General features: G+C 56.0%; 1 protein-coding gene across 4 annotated transcripts in view; it reads right to left on the bottom strand.

Annotated features, from left to right (window-relative positions):
* Nucleotides 1-18,903, bottom strand: part of Psd2 (pleckstrin and Sec7 domain containing 2) — a 57,305-nt gene extending 38,402 nt beyond the window's left edge. Inside the window, exons 1-5 of one of the 4 annotated variants that reach the window (XM_076555001.1) lie at nt 18,556-18,903; nt 18,186-18,452; nt 15,055-15,122; nt 14,448-14,627; nt 398-820 (exon numbers count right to left, since the gene is read on the bottom strand). In XM_076555001.1, coding sequence (XP_076411116.1) covers nt 398-771 — 374 coding nt within the window. In that variant the 5' untranslated portion in view covers nt 772-820; nt 14,448-14,627; nt 15,055-15,122; nt 18,186-18,452; nt 18,556-18,903. Of the gene's footprint in view, nt 1-397; nt 821-5,889; nt 6,056-14,447; nt 14,628-15,054; nt 15,123-18,185; nt 18,453-18,555 lie in introns of those variants that run through there. The other 3 variants (XM_076555002.1, XM_076555003.1, XM_006991039.4) reach the window with 3 other exon arrangements.
* Nucleotides 18,904-19,200: the final 297 nt, after the last annotated feature.

The raw sequence follows: 19,200 nt of genomic DNA, 5'->3' as shown, positions 1-19,200 counted from the left end.
GATACAACCTATTCAAAATCCCAGGGAAGTTCCCTGGGAGGGATGAGCATGCGAGGCCTGCACACCTGGGCCATCTTGAGGTAGGAGAATGGGCCAGATAACCTGCCTTTCACATCTAGATGTTCTGAGTGAACTTGAAGCTCCACTGTCAGCTGGGAGAGACAGAGTACAGCCCCTCATGGAGATGGCTCAGTATGGTTTGTGGGGGCTAAGTGTTGGGGGGGGGGACAGCAAGCCTGCTTGCCTCTGAAATCCCTTGCAGGACTCTGTCTTTTCAAGACACTCAGAAGCTGAAAATGGGGAGAGGAAATCCCAGACTCCCAGAGAGACTAGGGACTAGCCCCAGGCCATCACCAGAGTTAGAAATGTGAGTGCCCATCCCAGGGTACCCACTCACCCCAGCTGAGGGTCCTCAGCATCTGGACAGAGACTTCTGGACACATCCTCCTCCTCCTCCTCTGCTGGTCCACTAGCCCTCCAGGGTCTGGATTCCATGGAGTCTTCCAGAATGTTCCCATCTTGTCCCAAGGCCAGGCCGTTGGTGAGAGAGAGGCTAAGGCCAGGCAGGGCCGCCTCTGGGTCTCCCGTGGGCTCCATGGTTCCCTCTAAGGGGCTTCTCTTCTCACTGCCTGGACTGCTGGTGTGGCTACCTGGGCCTCCACTGGCCTCCATTCCATTCTGGACCCCAGGCTCCCCTTCAGGCTCCAGGCTGTGGTCCTCGACGGCACCTCCTTCCTGACGCAGTTCACATGGGAGCTTTTCTTCCTCCATGGCAGTCACTGCTTCCACCTGACCCAGCCAGCCCTGGGGCTCCAAAAAACTTGACAGAAGACAGAGAGAGAAAGACAAGTCAGTCAGACCGGGCGGAAGTCGGAGGGTCTGGAGTCCTGTGAAACCAGTGCTGGGGCCGCCTATGATGACCTCCTTAGTAACTTTCAGTTGGGGAATGAGCTCGGGTTGCGACACCCTAACTTCAGTGGTCAGGCCAGCCCCCTGCCTCCAGCTCTTCTCTGGCCCGTGGCTGGACCATGGTACTCTAGCCCCTGCTTTCTCTACTACATCTTAGGGTCTCGGTTGTGTCCTTCAGCATCCACCAAAGTCCCTTGAGGAAGACCCAGGTAGTGAGGAACTGGGCAAGTCTCCAGCAGCTCTTGAAGGCCCCCCTGTATTATTGAGAGCGAAAGGAGACAAAACCCCAGGTTTGCCTTAGCGGGCCATGTGCCTGCCTCTCCACATGTTTGCAGCCCCGGTTGCAGGAGACAGAGGAACCCGCATTTGTAACTAAGCAGAGGAAATTGGCCCAGGAGTTGCTTTGAAAGGGGGCCACTAAGAGAGAAGTCCAGGGAATGCGCGAAAGTGCAGCTTGATGCTGGCAGGGAGCAGCGTTCCAGGGAGGCCGAGCAGAGCCGGGGACCGCCATCAGCCACAGGGGGCCCACCGTGAGCAGCGCGCTGTCCAGGGTGCTGGGCGTTACCCGCTGCGCTGAGGCGAGGCTGCCCCTGCCAGCGCAAGCAAGTGTCTAGCGATGGCAGAAGACGGGAGAGAGACCAGGGCTCCCTTCTCCATGAGCCCTCCCCCTCCCAGGAGTTCACCAAATCTTAAGGAAGAGCTCGAGGAAGACCTCTGAGAAGCACTCTGGGGAAAATGAAGCCGGAAGAGCCACACCCTGCTCTGCCCAACCTCCAGGGGCTTCCTGCCCGATGGCATTCTAGCTAGGAAGGCAGAAGCCGCGTGCAATGGGCTGTGGCCTCACTCACCCATTCTCTCCTCTCTGCCCCAGGCCCCTGTAGTCTAGGCTACCCTCCCAAGTAATCTCAGCCGGAGACACGAGCCAGGCCCGCCCCCCAACACCCTGGAAAGCTGCAGAGGCAGGTGCCTGGACTTTTCCTGTTTCTGGTTTGAGTTATTCCTTTACTCCACTACATGGGCCTTGGTGGCCCCCAACACCCTGCTTTCTTCTGGAGAGATCTATCTGAGTTCAGGAGAGGCTGGAGGAGGAGAGGGAGAAGTCAGCTTTCTGGGCTGCAGCAGAAGAAGCTGCAGTGTGGAGATAAGGACAGGAACCCTGGTGTCTGCCTGCTCCTGAGTCTCACCTGCCAGGCCCGCCCCAGGCCACCGACTCAGGCCTGCAGGAAAGAGGTAAGTTCCAGGGAGACTTTGCACAAATGTGAGCCCAGAGAGGAAAGCAAGTTCTGCTCTCTGGGGACTCCTGGGCCTTTGAGGAGAGCTCAACTACTATAGACCAGTTAAAATCATTTAACCCTGGGTTTTCAAACACTGAGTAGAAGATGGCTGGGAAGGGAGAGATCGGTGGCCTCAGCCCCGCCCATTGTCACTACCTAGAGTATGGGTGGTTTTGGTTTGGTTTGTTTTGGTTTTGGTTTTTTGAGACAGGGCCTCTCTACATAGACTACCTAGAGTTCTAACAACTGCACTAAGTTCAGATTTTAAACACACACACACACACACACACACACACACACACACACACACACACACCGATTTAAAACATCTTCAAGCCAAGCTCTAAGCTATCTGGCCCTGATGCTAGGACCCCAGGGACCCTGGAGGCTTAGCGCTGAGTAAGGGAGTCTTTCTGGTCTGCCCTACATCCCTGCTGCCGTTGCTATTTCTATTGGTTCCCCCCAGTGGCACACCCAGAGGAGGGCAGGAGGTCGCCTCCTCAGCTGAGACTCCAAGGGGAACATAGCGAGGAAGAGGGGGAGTGGGCGCTTGCAGCCTGCTGCCCGAGGTCTAGCCCTCCACCGTCTCACCAATCCAGGGCAGCAGGGCTTTGACTCGGGGTGACACAGCTTGAGCCCCCTACCCTGCCAGCATGGCTCCAGCTCCTGCACCCAAGCACAGAGGTGGAGCCTGGCAGGGTGGGAGCCCCTCTGGTTAAGGTCCTGCCTGGTCTCCCTGAAGCCTCTTGAGGGTATAAGTGGCTCCACCTGATGTCCAAGCCACAGAAGACCAAAGCTAGGACTGTGAACAAATCAAGGACCTCTTGGGTGACAACCCCCCCCCCAGCACTCTGTAAGTTCTAGAAACTGCTTCAGGCTATCCCAGACCTACCTGCCTTGCCATGTCCCTTGAAGCTTTGAGTAGGACAGAGTTTCTGCCAGCACTGGGCACTGACCCATGCCCTCGGTTCCAGGGCTAAACAGACAAGGGGAGGCATTGAGATCTACTCTAGGCGAGGGGCCCAGAGTCCTTGCTCGGGCTGAGGGCCAGTAGAGCCCAGAGTGGTTGAGCCTTGGGAGGGATACACAGAGGGGATGTTTCAAGGTGAAAGGTGTAAAATGATATTCCAGGTCCTCATTCTGAGCCATGATGTGACCAGGAACTCACTCCTGCCTCTCTTGCCTGTGAGAAGCCAGAGCAGGTAAGTGACGCTAAGGTCATGGATGCCGAGGGGGAAGCTATCGACAGAACAGCCAACTCCACAGGGTAAGTGGCAGCTGAGCTCAACTCTCCAGGTCAAGAGAGACTGAGACGCACACTGGAAAAGGCTTTGTCTGAGATCCCGCTCCTCGCAATCAGGGTCAGTCTCCCTCTGCCACTGGAAAGACTAAGGTGCAGGCTGAACCCCCACCCCATGAAATCAAGGCCCCCAAACCTCAACCAAGAGAAACAAACCAAAGCAGTGACCCCTCCTGCCTCCAGCCCTGCTGGCCAGAGCAGAGGAGTGGAGCTGGGCCACTGAGCATCTGTCTCAGGGAGCCGCCTACCAATGACAAGCTGGCAGCATTCAAGCCCCGCTGTGGCCCGCCTCTCAGCCTGATCCAAGCCCCTTTCCAAGAGCCTCCCACTACCCACAGCCCTTGGAATGACCTTGGGCTCAGCGGCCTCCTTTCAGCACCCGCTGGCATGGGGACCATAATGATAGTAGAAGACTGGGCCAGGAGTGACTGGAGAGCCACACACTTTCCAGATCTCAACTGCTCCTCAGATAACCCTGTCCCCTTCCCTGTTTGCCTGGCAGCAGCCAGAGGATACTGCAAAAATAAATGACACCACGTGCCTCCCTCCATCCTAACCCTCCAGCAATTCCTATCTCCCTTAAATGAAAAGCCAGTCTCCCCAGCATGGCCTAAAAATGCCCTGCCTGAGCTCACTCTGCTGTCCCCTCCCCAGCCACCCTGGCCTCTTTCTGCTCCCCAAGCTCATTCCCACCTCAGGGCCTTTGCACCAGCTGTACCCTTGGCCTAGAATGTTGCCTCCCTGGATCCTTCGGTGACTGCCTTTCCTGCCATTCAAGGCTCAACTCCAAATAGAGGTCCCGTCTGACTACCCAGTCATACTCCTCTGAGCTTTAGAGTGAGAAGGAAAATGAAAACTCTCCTTTTTTGATTAATTAAGTTTTTGGTGCATGTGTGAGTGCACCTGTATGTTGCAGGTTCATATGCACGTGTGTGCACGTATGTGCGGAAGCCAGAGGTCAACATGGGTGTCTTCCTCGATTGCGCTCCATCTTATTTTTTGAGGCAGAGTCTCTCACTGAACCGGAAGCTCACTAATTCGGCCAGACTAGTTGACCAGGGATCTTTCATCCCCAGGGATCTTCCCATCCTTTCTTCCCCAGCAGTGGAGGTACTGGAACATACCACTGTACCCAGATTTGAGGGGTGGGGTGTTTTTTGTTTTCATTTGTTCATTTGGGGGGTTGTTGTTGTTTGGTTTTGCTTTTTTGAGACAGGGTTTCTCTTCATAGGTCTGACTGTCCTGGAACTTACTCTGTAGACCAGGCTGTCCTCAAACTCAGAGATCCACCTGCCTCTGCCTCCCGAGTGCTGGGATTAAAGGCGTGCGCCACACCCAGCTTTTTATATGAATGCTGGGAATGCACGCTGGGGTCCTCAGCCTTGCTCATCAAGCACTTTACTGGCGGCCATCTCTGCAACCCCCCCCCCCCAAACCCCATACATGTTTCTTTCCTGACCACCTCCCCGACACTAGGATGTGAGTCCAGTCAGGGCAGGGCCTGTCACGGGCACAGCTGTCCAGAGCCTGTGCTATGCCCAGTACATAGGGATGCTTTATAAATATTTGTCAGCTGAGCAATTCGGACCCTTTTCCTCTTTGGCAGAGGCTAGGCAACACCGAGGAACATGCGCGGAGCAAGGCTGCTGCGGGGTTGGACAGCTCTATGGTCCTTTCCATGCTGGGGTGCAAGCCACGGGCTGTGGGAAGCACCAGGACAGCGCCGGAGGAGTTTCCAGCAGGCAGGCTCCAGGCTGGCTTGCTCTGCGAGACACCTCTATGCTTAGCTATACATAGCAGGCATTTGTGCTCATGCACATGTGCATACATACTCCGGCCCACAGCACCACACAGAGGGGAGGAGACAGTTCCTCTGGGTGTCGAGGTGGAAAGAGGAGCCTTCAAACCTAAGGACAGAGTCAAGGACAGCTAGATGTACATTACTGGACACCCAGGGTAGAAATCCTTCCATCTTTGGAGAATCTGGAGACAGGAAAGGGGACAAGCCAGAACTTCAGGCTGAGATGATAATGGGGAAGACAGGTACCTTCACCAGCCATCGCTACACAGAGTGGCAGCAGACGGCTTGGTGGAGGGTGGATAGGCCACTTGGTGGAAACGGGGCAGAAGGCAGAGCCATGATGGGTGCCAGATGATGAGAGCTACCCAGGACAGGCAGAATCTAAGCCTCTAGGGTGCTGAGCCCAAGTCAGGAATGCAGAAAGGTCTGCGGATGTTATCTGGAGGTGTTGAAGCCATAGCTGCCCCAAGGATCAGAGCTGGAAGCCAGGACGTTCTGGCCTTGCCTCCAGGGTGCAGGGGGGCTCAGGTAGATAAACCACGGGCCTCACCAGCCCACGTGCATCGGATTCAGAACATTCTCAAGCTCAGGATCTTGCTCAGCACCTGATGGGGGTTGGAAGGCCGCCCAGCTGGAATCTCACATCTGCAACACACTCGAGTCTGTTGGGGTTGTCGCGGATGCTCCAGGGGCGCAATCCATTAGCATGTGGTATTTATCCAAGAACCTTCCACCTCAGACACTTGCCCACAGAGCTCCACCAGGGTTCCCTGGCAAGGAAAGAGGAAATGCTCTCAACTGTAGACCTATTATCTCCCCCTGGGACTCACCCTAAGCCCTCTCACTGGCCCCACTACACACACACACACACACACACACACACACACACACACACACACACCATGACAATCAGTGTGAAATGCTGGCTGGCATATAGCAAATGCCAAGAACAGACCCTACCTGGACAGTTCTGCCCCTCACCAGCCTGGGGCACAAACCGGTCCAGACCTGAGCACTTCCAGGGCTCCACGGGAATCTCTCATGCCCCTGGCAGCATGGACAGTGAGCAACTGTGACGGGACTTTTGGGTGGTATCCCTAGACCACACATCTCATTCTCCTTGACTCTGCCTCTGCCAGCCACAAGACCCGAAGATCGTGCTCAGCAAAGAGGTCCAGGAGCCTTCCCAAGTCGCATCACCCAAGTACGTCAATATCCTACTCCCAGAGGGCAGGAGGAAGCCAGGACAATATGGGAAACATGACTACCCGGGAGCCTTGGGAACATCTCCGCTCCCCAACAGCCATGTGACCTCGGGAAGGCCACTCACCTTCTTAAGCCTCCAGGCCACCCACAAAATGAGACCAACTAGCAGCCCCTATTCCACAGGATAACTGAAGGAAATGAGGAAGGGGCTGCATCCAGGGAAGTACCTTGTCTACTTCCTTCCAGAAGCTTCTCAGGTCTGCTGGGGAACCAGGTGGCTGCCCATGCCCTGAGTAGAGTGCTCAGAAGAGCAGCACATAGCACAGGCCATTCAGCCTTGGAGACCGTTGTCCTTGGCAACTGTCAGAGCAGGTCCCAGGCAGGAGCTTCAGAGGCCCAGCGTAAGGGGGGAGACCAGTGGGGTGAACAGAGAAGGAACCCCCTTCCCTTAGGCAAACGGCTTCAAACTTAGCTACCGCAACACTCCCACCCAAGGCCAGGCTCATAACTACCTCCATCTCAAGGCACATGAGCCACACAAAGAGTTAAGTCAGAGCTGAAAATCTGGGTTCTGAGTGACTGTCCCCTTCAGGCAGTGAAGCTTTAAGCTATTAACAAGCCCCGCCCATTCTGTCTGCTAGGAGGCCAGCCTCCAGGGGGCTGTGGAGGTCCAGGAGGCCTCTCTCGGTAGTCTCGTTTGAACAGGAAGAGACCCCAGGGATGTGTGCAGATTTGCATCCATCTGCGTGTGCCCACTGGGACTTTCAGGGCCACTCTGCAAAGGTCATTCCTTGACATCCCCTAGCATTCTCTCTCCCTACCACCCCCAGACAGATGGCACCCTCATTTGCTTAACATTTACATACATCAGCATGCTTCTTTGGAGAAACCTTAACACTAATGAAATCCTCAGTGTCTGCTTTCAAATCCCAAGTCACGTAGAGCAGGGAATCCCCCCCCTCAGCTGACCTTCCTGCTGGGTAAGACCTTCACTATCTAGACCGTCACAGAACCAGGCTGTGCAGATTCTGGCAGTCCACTGCCACCTGACCACTGCTCTGCCTCCCTCAACTTGAGAAGGTACCTGGGATTCACCCTGCTTCGAGACATCTGACCCACGAATGGCCTGTGTGCTGCGTCAGACAGTCCCATGCTACGGGGTCCATGGAGGAAGCCCGCCCATTGGGATGGGGCACAATGTCTGAGCATCTCGCTCAGTCTCCTTCAATAGCCAAGGTGAACCAAGAGCTCCACCCTCCACTTTCTGCCCCATTTCAGATGCTCATGTTTCCAAGTGGCACCAAGGGAACCCCTTCTCCTTCCAACCTCCTTCCATGTGGCTTTCCCCACCCTCCAAAGACCCTAACTGCCTAATGCTGCTTAACCCTCCCCTACCAATCATCTCTTCCCCCCCCCCACCCTCCTTCCACTTCCCTGACCTGTCCTGGCCCGATTTCGGCTTGGTTCTGGCCTCCAGAAAGAGAAGAGCACAATGCCATAGAAAGAAGCTAGAGGGGGGCTCTCTAGCCGGCAGTCCAGGACTGCCTCTTCTCTCACCGCTGGCCCATTGAGGGGACACCTTGACCTGGTAAAGCCTCAGTGGGAGAAAAGCAAGGGAGTCGAGACCCTGAGCAGCCCGAAGGATGGAGGTGCCACCCCTGAGGGGGAGAGAGGGGTGGGTGGAAAAGGTCTCATGTTGGAGAAGTTGAGTTAGAGGCATCTGGTTGGCATGAAAGCTGAGGTGTGGAGCGAGTACCTGAAGATTCCACGGGAAGGTAAGGCTGGGGGCATGGACACACAGATGGACGGACGTGGGGCCAGCAAGGCACAGGTGGCACTTAGAGCTGAAGCACTAGGTGAAATCGGTGCAAAGCCCTGGCCAGGCAGCTGTGCGGGCACTGGGTCCTGGAGTGCTCCCATTTCAAGGGACAAGAAGGGAGCCAGCAGCCGAGGCTGAGGAGCAGCGCACATCATCGGAAGCAAACGGGAGAACAAGCGACCCAGAGGCCCAGGAAGCATCTCAAAGAAGGAGCCAGGATGTGGGGGTGCTGCAGGCTGGCTCTGCTGAACCAATGAGGAGGTCACTGGTGACCTTGAGAAATGCAGTCAGGGAAGACAGAGGGGTGCTCACAACTGAGGAGAGTCAGAGAGAGTGTAAGGAGAGGATGTGGAGTCTGGATCGCCTTTGCTAGAAAGAGAAGTAAGTGGCCCTGGCTGGAGGAGGCAAAGAACCGTCTTTCTGGAAGAACTAGATGCCGGGCGGTGGTGGCGCACGCCTTTAATCCCAGCACTCGGGAGGCAGAGCCAGGTGGATCTCTGTGAGTTCGAGGCCAGCCTGGACTACCAAGTGAGTCCCAGGAAAGGTGCAAAGCTACACAGAGAAACCCTGTCTCGAAAAACCAAAAAAAAAAAAAAAAAAAAAAAAAAAGGAAGAACTAGAAAGACACTTCTTGATGAAATGGCCTCAGAGAGAACGGAACTATGGTGCGGAAGGGGGCATTTGCTAACAGTGTCTTCAAGCAGGCGAGAGGCGATAAGGTCTGGTACACAGGCCGAGGGTAGCCTCGGGCAGGAGAGGAACGCGTGGCCCTGGCCCACAGCGGCATGAGGACGGCAGGGCAGAGGTACAGAAACTGGAGGGTGGGTAAACTTGGTCCAGGCAACTGAGGAAGCTGGGACTTGTTTTCTCGAAGGCTTTGGCTGAAAGGGATGTGGGCAAGGAGAACCCAAGTGTGCTGGATAGTTTTGTCAGCCTGACACCAAGCTAGAGCTATCTGAAGAGGAACTCAACTGAGAAAATGCCTCCCTAAGATCCAGCTGTAGGGTATTTTCTTAATTAGTGATCGATGGAGGGGGGGCAGCCCATGGTGAGGGGTGCCGTCCCTGGGCTGGTGGTCCTGGGTTCTATAAGAAAGCAGGCTGAGCAAGTCATGGGGAGCAAGTCAGCAAGCAGCACCCCTCCGTGGCCTCGGCATCAGCTCCTGCCTCCAGGATCCTGCCCTGTTTGAGTTCCTGTCCTGACTTCCTTTGATGATGAAGAGTGGCCGGGGAAGCCAAATAAACCCTTTCCTTCCCAGCTCTCTTTCTGGTCGTGGGGTTTCATCACAGCAGCGGAAACCCTATCTGAGACACTGGGTGAGGAGCGACAAGGAGGTGCTGACCAGGAGAGGAGGCAGTGGGCTCTGGGCCGTGACCTGAGTGACGGACAGCGGCAGACCCACCTGAATTTGTGAGCCGGACCTACTGTGAGAGCTGCGGGGGACAGGCTGTGGTTTTCCTCAGGCTGGAGGGAACCGAGCACTGGGTTTCACTAGGAAGAGCTTTAATGGAGTCTCTTGGCATGGGGTGAGGAACTGCATTCTGGGAGGAAGAGAGTCTGCTGACTCCGGCAGGGCAGCTGCCTATACGCTGGTCCCTCACCTACTCAAGGACCCCGGCTAGTGCCTGGACCCACCATCCGCCCCTGCTGTAGGTGGTGTGTGGCCTCCCTTTGCCCCCACCACAAAAGAAGCTTCAGGACTTGCGAAGTGGTGTCTTCCATCCACGGCCCTCCATACACCCAAACCCCATCCACCGTCCCCCCCTCCTAAGCCCCAGGCAACAGCTCCCTGGTCACCCTCTGCTTCTAGCCTGATGCGGACGCTGTCCATCTGCCTCTGGGCTCTCCTTACATCCCTTTCCCCAGACGCTGTCCCAGTAGGCCAACCAGCCACACAACCCACGAGAAGGGCTGCACCACACAGTTTCCAAGCAGCTTGTGCCGGGCCACATCACAGCCTCCTAAATGAGCTTTCGTCCAACGTGCTACCCAACCAATCCTATTCCTCTTCTGAGAAACTTCCAGCGCACAAAATGACCCCATCACTCACCTCTGTAAAATCCTTCAGGGGCTCCCAATACCCTGGGGGAAGAGCCAACTTCAGCCCTCATCCTCCTCAGGCTGAGTCCTGGGTCTCTCTTTCTACCTTGCGCCCATTTTCTTACCACTCCCCCCCACACACCCTTCTCAGGCCTTCCTTCTCTCCTCATGAGCAGCACCTGCCTCCACCCAGAGGTATTAAATCTGAGAGCAGTCTGGTCTGAATCGGTTTGATCTGTTTCGATGGTTCGAAGCTGCACACCCCTGCCGCCGGGGTGCCCAAGTTGATGAAGTTTTGATTGTAGGCTAAAGCGAGTAAAGAATCAAAGCAAATGGACCCTCAGCCAAGCGGCCTCACAGAACACTCTCTATTGTAAGGTGTGCCCTCTGATGGGACACTGGGGATGGAACATCACTTATGGGCTGTGTCCACAGATGTTTAACGTGAATCTGATCAGGAGCAAGCAGGGAGACAAGCCAGAACACGGGAGATTCCACACAACTCCAAAACTGACAAGGTCATAAAAACAGCATAAGAAAAAAAAAAAACTTTTTAAGTCGGATGATTAGCTGAACATGGTGGAGCATGCCTGAAATCCCAGCATTTAGAATGTGGAATCGACAGGCAGTGGTGGCACTTGCCTTTAATCTCAGCACTTGGGAGGCAGAGGCAAGCAGATCTCTGTGAGTTTGAGGCCAACCTGGTCTACAGAGAGATTTCCAGGACAGTCAGAGTTACACAGAGAAACCCTGTCTCAAAAAAAGAAAGAAAAGAAGAAAAGAAAGAAGGAAGAAAAGAATGTGAAATCAAGGGATCAGGAGTTCAAGGTCATTCTCAGTGCTACACAATGAGTTTGAGGCCAGCCTGGGCTGCATAAGACCCCCGTTTCAAAAATGGAAGGGGAAGAAAGTGAGATTAATCCAGAACAAAAACATAACTTAATATAGTGTATAATAACTAAATATAGTGCATAATAACTAAATATAGTGTATAATAACTAAATATAGTGTATGCTCCTTGGTCAAAAAAAAATTATAAACAGGTGTGGCGGCACACACCTCTAATCCTAGCACTCAGGAGGCAGAGGCAGGTGGATCTCTGTGAGTTTGAAGCCAGCCTGGTCTACATAGCAAGATCCAGGACAGCCAGAGCTATATAAGGAGAGACCCTGTCTCAAAAACCAAACCAAAGAAACAAACAAGAAAGATCCATAACAGATACTTACAAAAAAATGTTACTAGAGCCGCTAGAGAAACTTGAATGGAGGCTAAATACAAGGGCAGGCTGAATCATTACTAGATTTTTCAGTTAGGATAATAGTATAACTGTTCTGTCAGAGAAAAAATATCCTTGATTCAGGGAATTTATGGTGAGGTAGTTTGAGGAAATGTATTTATAAAGCCTTCAAAAGAGGGAGAGAAGGGGAGGAAGACACACGGCCAGATGTTGGCTTCTGGGGGAAAGGGGTGCAGGTGTATGCGGAGAGTGACAAGATGCAATGAGGCAGGAGAGTGGAAGCGTTTGGGAAGAGGCCCCGAGGAGCATTGCTGCACACTGGGCTCCTGAGCAGGAGGCTCAGAAAGTGAGCCGCGGCCTGCAGCAAGCCACAGCCTTGAAGCAAGCTGGGCCATGGGCTAGCCTTGACCTGAATACCAGGCGCCCAAACGTGCGGGCACAGCTCAGGAGGACTCGCCACCCACAGTGAGCCCGACTCCACTGTGAGCCAAGCTCAGTGAAGAACAGGACTCTCAGAACATGACCAGACCCCAGAGGGACCAACAGGACATACCACAGCTGGGCCAGGACCTCCCCATCTTGGTGAAGCTGTGGCGAGGAGCCAGGTGTAGCCCTGGACTCACCCCACCCCCAAACATCCCTTGAGGGGTGACAGTCTGAGTATATCCTCCCGTAAAAGGAGCCAGGCTAAATATGGAACCCCAGACACAAGATGCTTCTCAAAACAGATTTTCCTGGAAAAGACCATCTGGCAAGAGGAGGTCTAGAGCATCGTCTGCTGAGAGAGGTAGCTTCAGTCTGCAGGCCGCCCAGAAGAAAAATGCCTCCACCTCACCTCCCTAGGAGACCCTAGCACAGTGCTTCCAGATCCCCCAAGGTGACTCCCGTGCAGATGGGGAGGTGCTGGGGCCCACCTCTGTCCTAAGCTGTAGTTCCAGGGCAGGAGAGAAGGTGGCTGGGGACATACAGCTGGGGACACAGGTCTGAGCCTGAGAAAGTCATACCCAGATGTAAGTCCTACCTTCACAAGATACTTAGAGCAGACAACTGCTTCCTGGGCCCAGAGGCCTCTCGATCATAATGGGGGCAATAGTGGCGTCTCCCCCAAAACTCACAGGTGTTGGGGTACCCCACACACAGTAGCTTTGACCCATCCATGGAAGCAGGGCAGTGTGGCATTCCCAGGCCCTGTCTCTCAGCCTCGTGGAGGGCAGGAAGCAGCTAGCTTTTCTCTCTCCCTTGAGCAATGACCCTAGATCTGCTTGGGACGTGTGTCCCCTCCCCAGGATTGAGCAGACAGGGCAAGCCTGCAGGAAGGAGACCTCTTAGTCTGGCACAAGGCACTTCAGAGCTCCAGGGAAAAATCACGTGGGCATTGAGACCTCAACCCCTATAGGAGGCACCCAGTGAAGAAGCCTTCCAAGGACACCTGTCATCCCTCTACCTTTAATGGGCCACACCTACCTACTCACCTCAGAGTGTGGGAACCCCCGAGGGCTCTGGTCATTCCTGTAAACCTGCTCTCTCCACCAGGATCAAACACTGGAGAAGCCCCCCACAAAACCCACTGCCTAGCACCAGGCATCAGGAGAAAGGGCTCTGGGGGGGGGGGCGACAATTCTCTCTTCCAGACCCCTGGGTGGACAGGAAAAGTGGCTGGCCCATTGTCTTGATTCATAGATCCCAGGCCATGGAACTTGTAGCTTCCTTGGGAGGAAGGCATCTGTTGGGGTGGGGGTGGGGGACTTGGAGGTGGTCCTTATGCTCCTTGCCTGTGTCCCTCAAGCTAACTGAGTGGTATTCATGAAGCAGCTCCTGTCTGCAGGGTCTGGAGAGGACTAGGAAAATCCTAATGTTACCCCAGGCCCACTCTCCTACACCAGCAAACCCAGAGCAGGCTGCTTGGTCTCAGCCGGCTCAGCCAGGCTTGTCCTGAGCTGCCTGAAGGAGTCTTGTGCCCTTTTGCATTATAACTGTTGCATCTGCCCCCAGATCTCTTTCTGGGCCCGGCAAGGTGGGCCCAAGACAAAGGGTGGACAGTGGGCAGTGGGCCCAAGGTCTTGTATAGAAACAATGCTCCGGGTCTTATTTCAGAGAATCCCAGATCCTCCAGGGACAGGAGTCTAGAAGAGAGCCAGCTGAATAGGGTGGTCCCCACATCTGGATTCCCTGCCCCACCCAGACCCGGCACCCGGTTCCAAGGACCCCTCCTCTTCATGCTGCCATAGCCTTTCTGTGAGGCCTGGCCTTGCCTACCGCCTGCCACGCCCCCAAGCGAACCCCTGCTCTTGCAGAGACAGAGAGGCCTGGGCCCCAGGCCTGCCTGTCAAAGTTGGGAAACTGGAAAGAGAAATAAATCCTCCAAGATGCTCTGTTGTGGAGGTAGCTGCGGCCGGCCCTAGCACACAACACCCCAACCACAGACCACCAAACTGACACTGGCACCCCACCAGCGTAGGCGCTGACACTGATTATACAAAAGGGGGAGGGGACCGGGAGGCAGAGCCCGGGAGACAATTGGGCCAGCAGCCCCATCCTCCCCGCAGGCGGGACTGGGGCTCTTGGCGGCGCCCCCACTCCCTGGCCCAGTCCTGACCATCTTGGGCTTCCTCTCCCTGCCCCATCTCCATGACAACCGCATCCTTTGGATGCTCCAGCCACCACAGAATTGATCTCGAAATGTAGCTTTGTTAGCAGACCCTAGCGGGCAAAAAGGGCGGAGGGCGGCTCCCGCCACCCAGCCTGCGGTCCTCTCACCACCCTAAACCCCTTCCTAGTATCTAGCTGGCCTCCTAAGGAGAGGGGCGGGGTCCCGGAGCATGCAGGCCTTGGGGACACAGTTGGCTCGCGGCCCCACTCACCGCTCGGGTCCCAGCCTCGGGGTTCCCTCTCACGGCGGGGCCATGCCGAAGCCACCCCTGGACCCGAGGTCCCGCACCGCCGCCTGTTGGAGCTCCCCGCGTCCGTCCGTCCGTCCTTCTGTCCCTTCAGGTGTTGGAGGCTCGGCTGTGGAGAGGCTGGGCAGAGAAGGAGGGGACGGACTGCAGGAGGGAGGGAACAGAGCAGCGAGGGAGGGAGGGAGGGAGGGAGGAGCGGGAAGGACGGGAAGGGCGGGGGGGTGGAGGGGCTGCCAGCGTGCGCGCCGCCCGGAGGGGACGGTGGCCACCAGGAGGGCCCACCCGCGGTGCCTGGCCACGAGCGCGCGCGCGCGGGGGCGACCTTGTGCGGGGCGCCCACCCACAGGACTTGGCCACCCCTGGCCCGCACCCCTGGCTCTTGGACCCTTTAAGAAAGTGGGGGAGGGGAGTTCCACGAGGTCCCGCCCCCCTCCTAACCCGGCCCAGGCTCTGTCCTCGAACCTCTGGCCGACCTAACCACAGTCCCATCTGTCCCAGCCCCTGATGGAGGGACGGGCCTTGCCGCCACCACCCCCCCTAGGGCCCCCATTTCCATCATGGGAGATCTTACCTTGGTATTTAGGGAGCAAAGTAGAGAGAGCCCACGGAGAGAGACAGGCGCCCAGAGGTGCGGACAGACTTAGGAGTTGAGGACAGAAGAGAGGAGACAACAGAGAGAGGCCCAGCTGCAGATGGGAGTGAGGCGGGGCCACCCTGGGCAGGTAAGGGCGACGGGGGACAGCGCTCTGGGAGACAGAAGCCCCTGCCCTCGCCTCTCCTCCGGCTGGTCATGACCTCGCCGGCCCCCACCCCAGGTCTGCAGCTTCCTGGAGGAGTTGGACCAGACTGTGCCTGCGCTCCACACTAAGGGGCTGCAAATCTACAGAGCAAGATCCGACCCCTCCGAGAGACACTGAGGGGCTCCAAACCCTAGGAGCTGGAGGAGGGAAGGGGAAGCAGGGCGACCACGGGAACCCACCCTTCACTCTCTCCCTCTTCTTCAGCGTCCAGCTTCTGGTCACCAAACCCACGGTCTCTTCTAATGCTCTCCCTGTGTCCTACTCGACTCAAAACGACCCTGCGACCCATTTTACAGATAAAAACACTGATGCTCCGAGAGCAGACCTCGCTTGCCCCGGGTTTCAGGAGATCTAAGGAATCAGTGGGCACTTGAGAGAGGGCTTAGAACGCAAGCTTTCACCCACCACCACCCCCACCAGCCCTCAGACACCCTCTCATGCAGGGACCTCAGATCTTCTTGGGGGAGGAGAAACAACCTGACCCCACTACTGCCCTGCCGTTGAGGAGGGTGGCTGTGCCTGGGGCTCAGGAAGGGGTAGAGACACCAGCCATTCCTACTGCACGCCCCACCCAGGTCACAGCCCGACCACCTTTCTAGGCTCTCACTCCATCTGCCCCACGCCGATGGTAGAGACTTGACTGATAGGGTCGGGCAGGGACAAAAGGAACTGATGAACTGGGTGCTTGCCCACACGGAGCCAGGCACGTGTGTGCGTTCAGTGGGCACGGCTCTGCTGGTGAGGACCGCTTGCTAGGACTGGAGGTGTATCTCAGTGGTTAGTGTCCTCGCCTAGCCTGGCAGCCGAGCGTGCCTGAGGACGCGGCTCTTCACTTTTTGTCTCCCATGCCCTGAAACCTGTAAGATCAGGGTTGGCTTGTCACAAGTGTCCCCAGAAGTATCCCTGTCCACAGAGCAGGGAAGAATGGCAGGGAGGGAGAGACATGTGCTGTCCCCCACCTTCCCCCAGCCAGTGCCTCCCAGCTCCACCACTGTCCTCATTCCTCTCCGCAGGACATGGGAGCTCCTTGAACGCTGTCCCTGACAGCTGTCCCCAATTCCTCTCTCTTGCCTCTCTGTTAGTGACACTCTCCTTCCTGTGGCCAAATATCTGGAGAAAGCAGCTTAGGGGAAGGGCTGGTTTGGCCTCACAGTCATCGGGGAAGGCATACTGGCTGGTGGGAGCCTGAGGCCTTGAAGCAGTCAGGAGAGGGAAAGGTGAATGCTGGTGCTCTGCCCCCCCCCCTTTTTCCAGTTCAGGACCCCAGCCCATGGAATGGTGTTATCCACGTTAAGGTGGGTCTTCCACCTCGGTTACCCCAGCCTAGAAACTCCCTCACCAATACACCCAGGGATTTGTCTCCTGGTGAGTCTAGATCCTGTCAAGATGGCCATCGATATTAACAGACTCCAGCACAGCTCCTGTCTCTTCTGCCCTCACAACCCATGACGCCATTCATGAGAGCCACTGTTCATGAGGACCACCATTCATGAGAACCACCGTTCATGAGAACCACCGTTCATGAGGACCACCATTCATGAGAGCCACCGTTCATGAGAACCACCATTCATGAGAACCACCGTTCATGAGAATCACCGTTCATGAGAGAACCACTGTTCATGAGAACCACTGTTCATGAGAACCACCGTTCGTGAGGACCACCGTTCATGAGGACCACCGTTCGTTCACGAGGACCACTGTTCATGAGGACTACTGTTCATGAGAACCACCATTCATGAGAGAACCACTGTTCATGAAAACCGCCATTCGTGAGAACCACCATTCATGAAAACCACCGTTCATGAGGACCACCGTTCATGAGAATCACCAACACAACTCCCAAGTACAGATGTGCAGCTTGGGTGTGGCACAGGGACACCTGAGCTTGCAGACACCCCAAGGAATCACCCACTCTCTTCTCACCGGGCTACAGATGCCAGGGAAAGACAACGTTTCTGTTTCTTGCATCCCCATGCAGTAGGCATGCCTACCCAGCCAGGTCCACCCGAGCCACATATGACAGTGCCGGAGGCTGACTGTAGCCCGGGCCGTGTGGCAATGCCAAGCCCATGCCCACTGTGCAGACTTCCTGATTCTCTGCAGTGTTCGACACTGTCCTGTCTTGGGACTCTACTCCCTGATGATATGACTAGCTTCCAAACCAAGCTAAATCAATGAGTGACGGCACGTGACCCCCAGGTCAGGTCTAGATACCAGTGCTGGCTGAGGTTCCTGCCTTCACTCAGCCCAGGGGAGTCCCCAGCCCTCTTCCTGTTCTCCTGCCCACCCAGGTTGAACCCTGGAAGCCATCTTTGCCTCTCCACTACATCCAATCCCCGGATAGTCGGAGACATCCCACCTAGGTCCCCTGTTGACCACTGTGGTCAGTCCCACTGCCACCATACTAGCCCAGCCACCTCTCTTCCCCGACTGTCACTGTGGCCTCGTAACTGGTTCCACCCACACCCCTAGCATTCAAGCCCAGCAGCTGTGGGGGCGAGGGGTGACTATGGAACAGAAAGACCCCACACTCTCTTGCTCAGATTCAAGCAGTAGCTCTCTCCGGCTCGGTCCCATCACCCCGCCATCTTCACGTGGCCTCCCGAGTCCTCCACCGTTTCTCTCCCAGCTCCTCTCTGACCCCGCCTCCTCAGCCACACCAGCATCCTTAGGCATCTTCTCTTGTGCCAGGCACGTTTGGCCTCAGGACCCTTGTCTGTGATGTGTCCCTTCCTAAATCACTCCTCCCCCAGAGATCTGCACAGCCCAGCCCCCTCAGCCCTCCTTTCCCTCCTTGGGCCCACCACTTCCCCTCCCTCACCACCATCTCCCACCCCACCCCACCCCCCACCCCCGCTTTCTTTCCCTCCACAATATGAACGCACATATTTCGTTCACTTACTCATTCTGGCCTCTGTCTCTCTGCCCCCACCTCCTAGACCATAGGCTCCATGACGGTTAAAGAGTTCTTTTACTTCTCTGTCCCTGGGAGCTGGACTGGCACCTGGTAGGTACATTGGGGCATTCAGACGATGAACGCATCAGCAGATAAAGCACGCCTTTAATCCCAGCACTCGGGAGGCAGAGGCAGGTGGATCTCTGTGAGTTCGAGGCCAGCCTGGTCTACAAAGTGAGTTCCAGGAAAGGCGCAAAGCTACACAGAGAAACCCTGTCTCGAAAAAACAAAAGAACGAAGCTGTAAATACTAAAAAGGGTTTTGAAACAAAAACAAGCATGTGAACACACAAAACAGGGGGGTGATGGGCACTAACCTTTGGTGGGAGCTACTTCAGCATCTGCAGAGAGGACCCCTCTTGGGAGATTTCCCCAGACCTGGGAGACACCCCTCCAGGCTCCAATGGCTTCCCAGTCACAACTTGCGCCTCCATATTGCTTGGACAGCTGCTCCTTGGGGTTAGGTCACTTCTCTCTTTTCTGAGTCCCCAGATCTACCACGAGCCAAGGAAGCATACAATAGGAAACAAACCGTACTGAACCAAAGAATAAATATGAGGCCAGGGACCAGTCCCTGCGTGGGCCAAGGACTCCACAGGGCCAGAGGAGGGAAGCCACATGTCAGGGGTCTGGGCAGGGAGATACAGAGGCTGGGCTGAATCCTTGAAACCTCCGTGTCATCTGGAAATGAGAACACTACACTGAAACCTGTGTGGGGACGAGGAAAGACCCTTCCCACTGGACAGGCCCTGTCAGGGAGGACCAGCAGTGAGGTGGGGGAGCAAACGGGGCAGCCAGGAAGGAAGGGCTCAAGAGGGTCCAGGTTTGCCCCCCTCCCCTCCCCTAGCAAGCAGCTGCTTCCAGCCCAGAGCCAGGACAGTGGACAAAGCCCTACAGGGGAGGGCCAGGGACCAGCAGTGCCTAGAGCCAGCAGGCCGCGGTCCCAGGGCACAGCGGTGCAT

Source organism: Peromyscus maniculatus, chromosome 19 (assembly GCF_049852395.1).
Source record: "Peromyscus maniculatus bairdii isolate BWxNUB_F1_BW_parent chromosome 19, HU_Pman_BW_mat_3.1, whole genome shotgun sequence".
Classification (NCBI taxonomy): Eukaryota; Metazoa; Chordata; class Mammalia; order Rodentia; family Cricetidae; genus Peromyscus; species Peromyscus maniculatus.
Note: the sequence above shows the minus strand (reverse complement) of the source record. Positions and strands in the feature narration are given on the sequence as shown.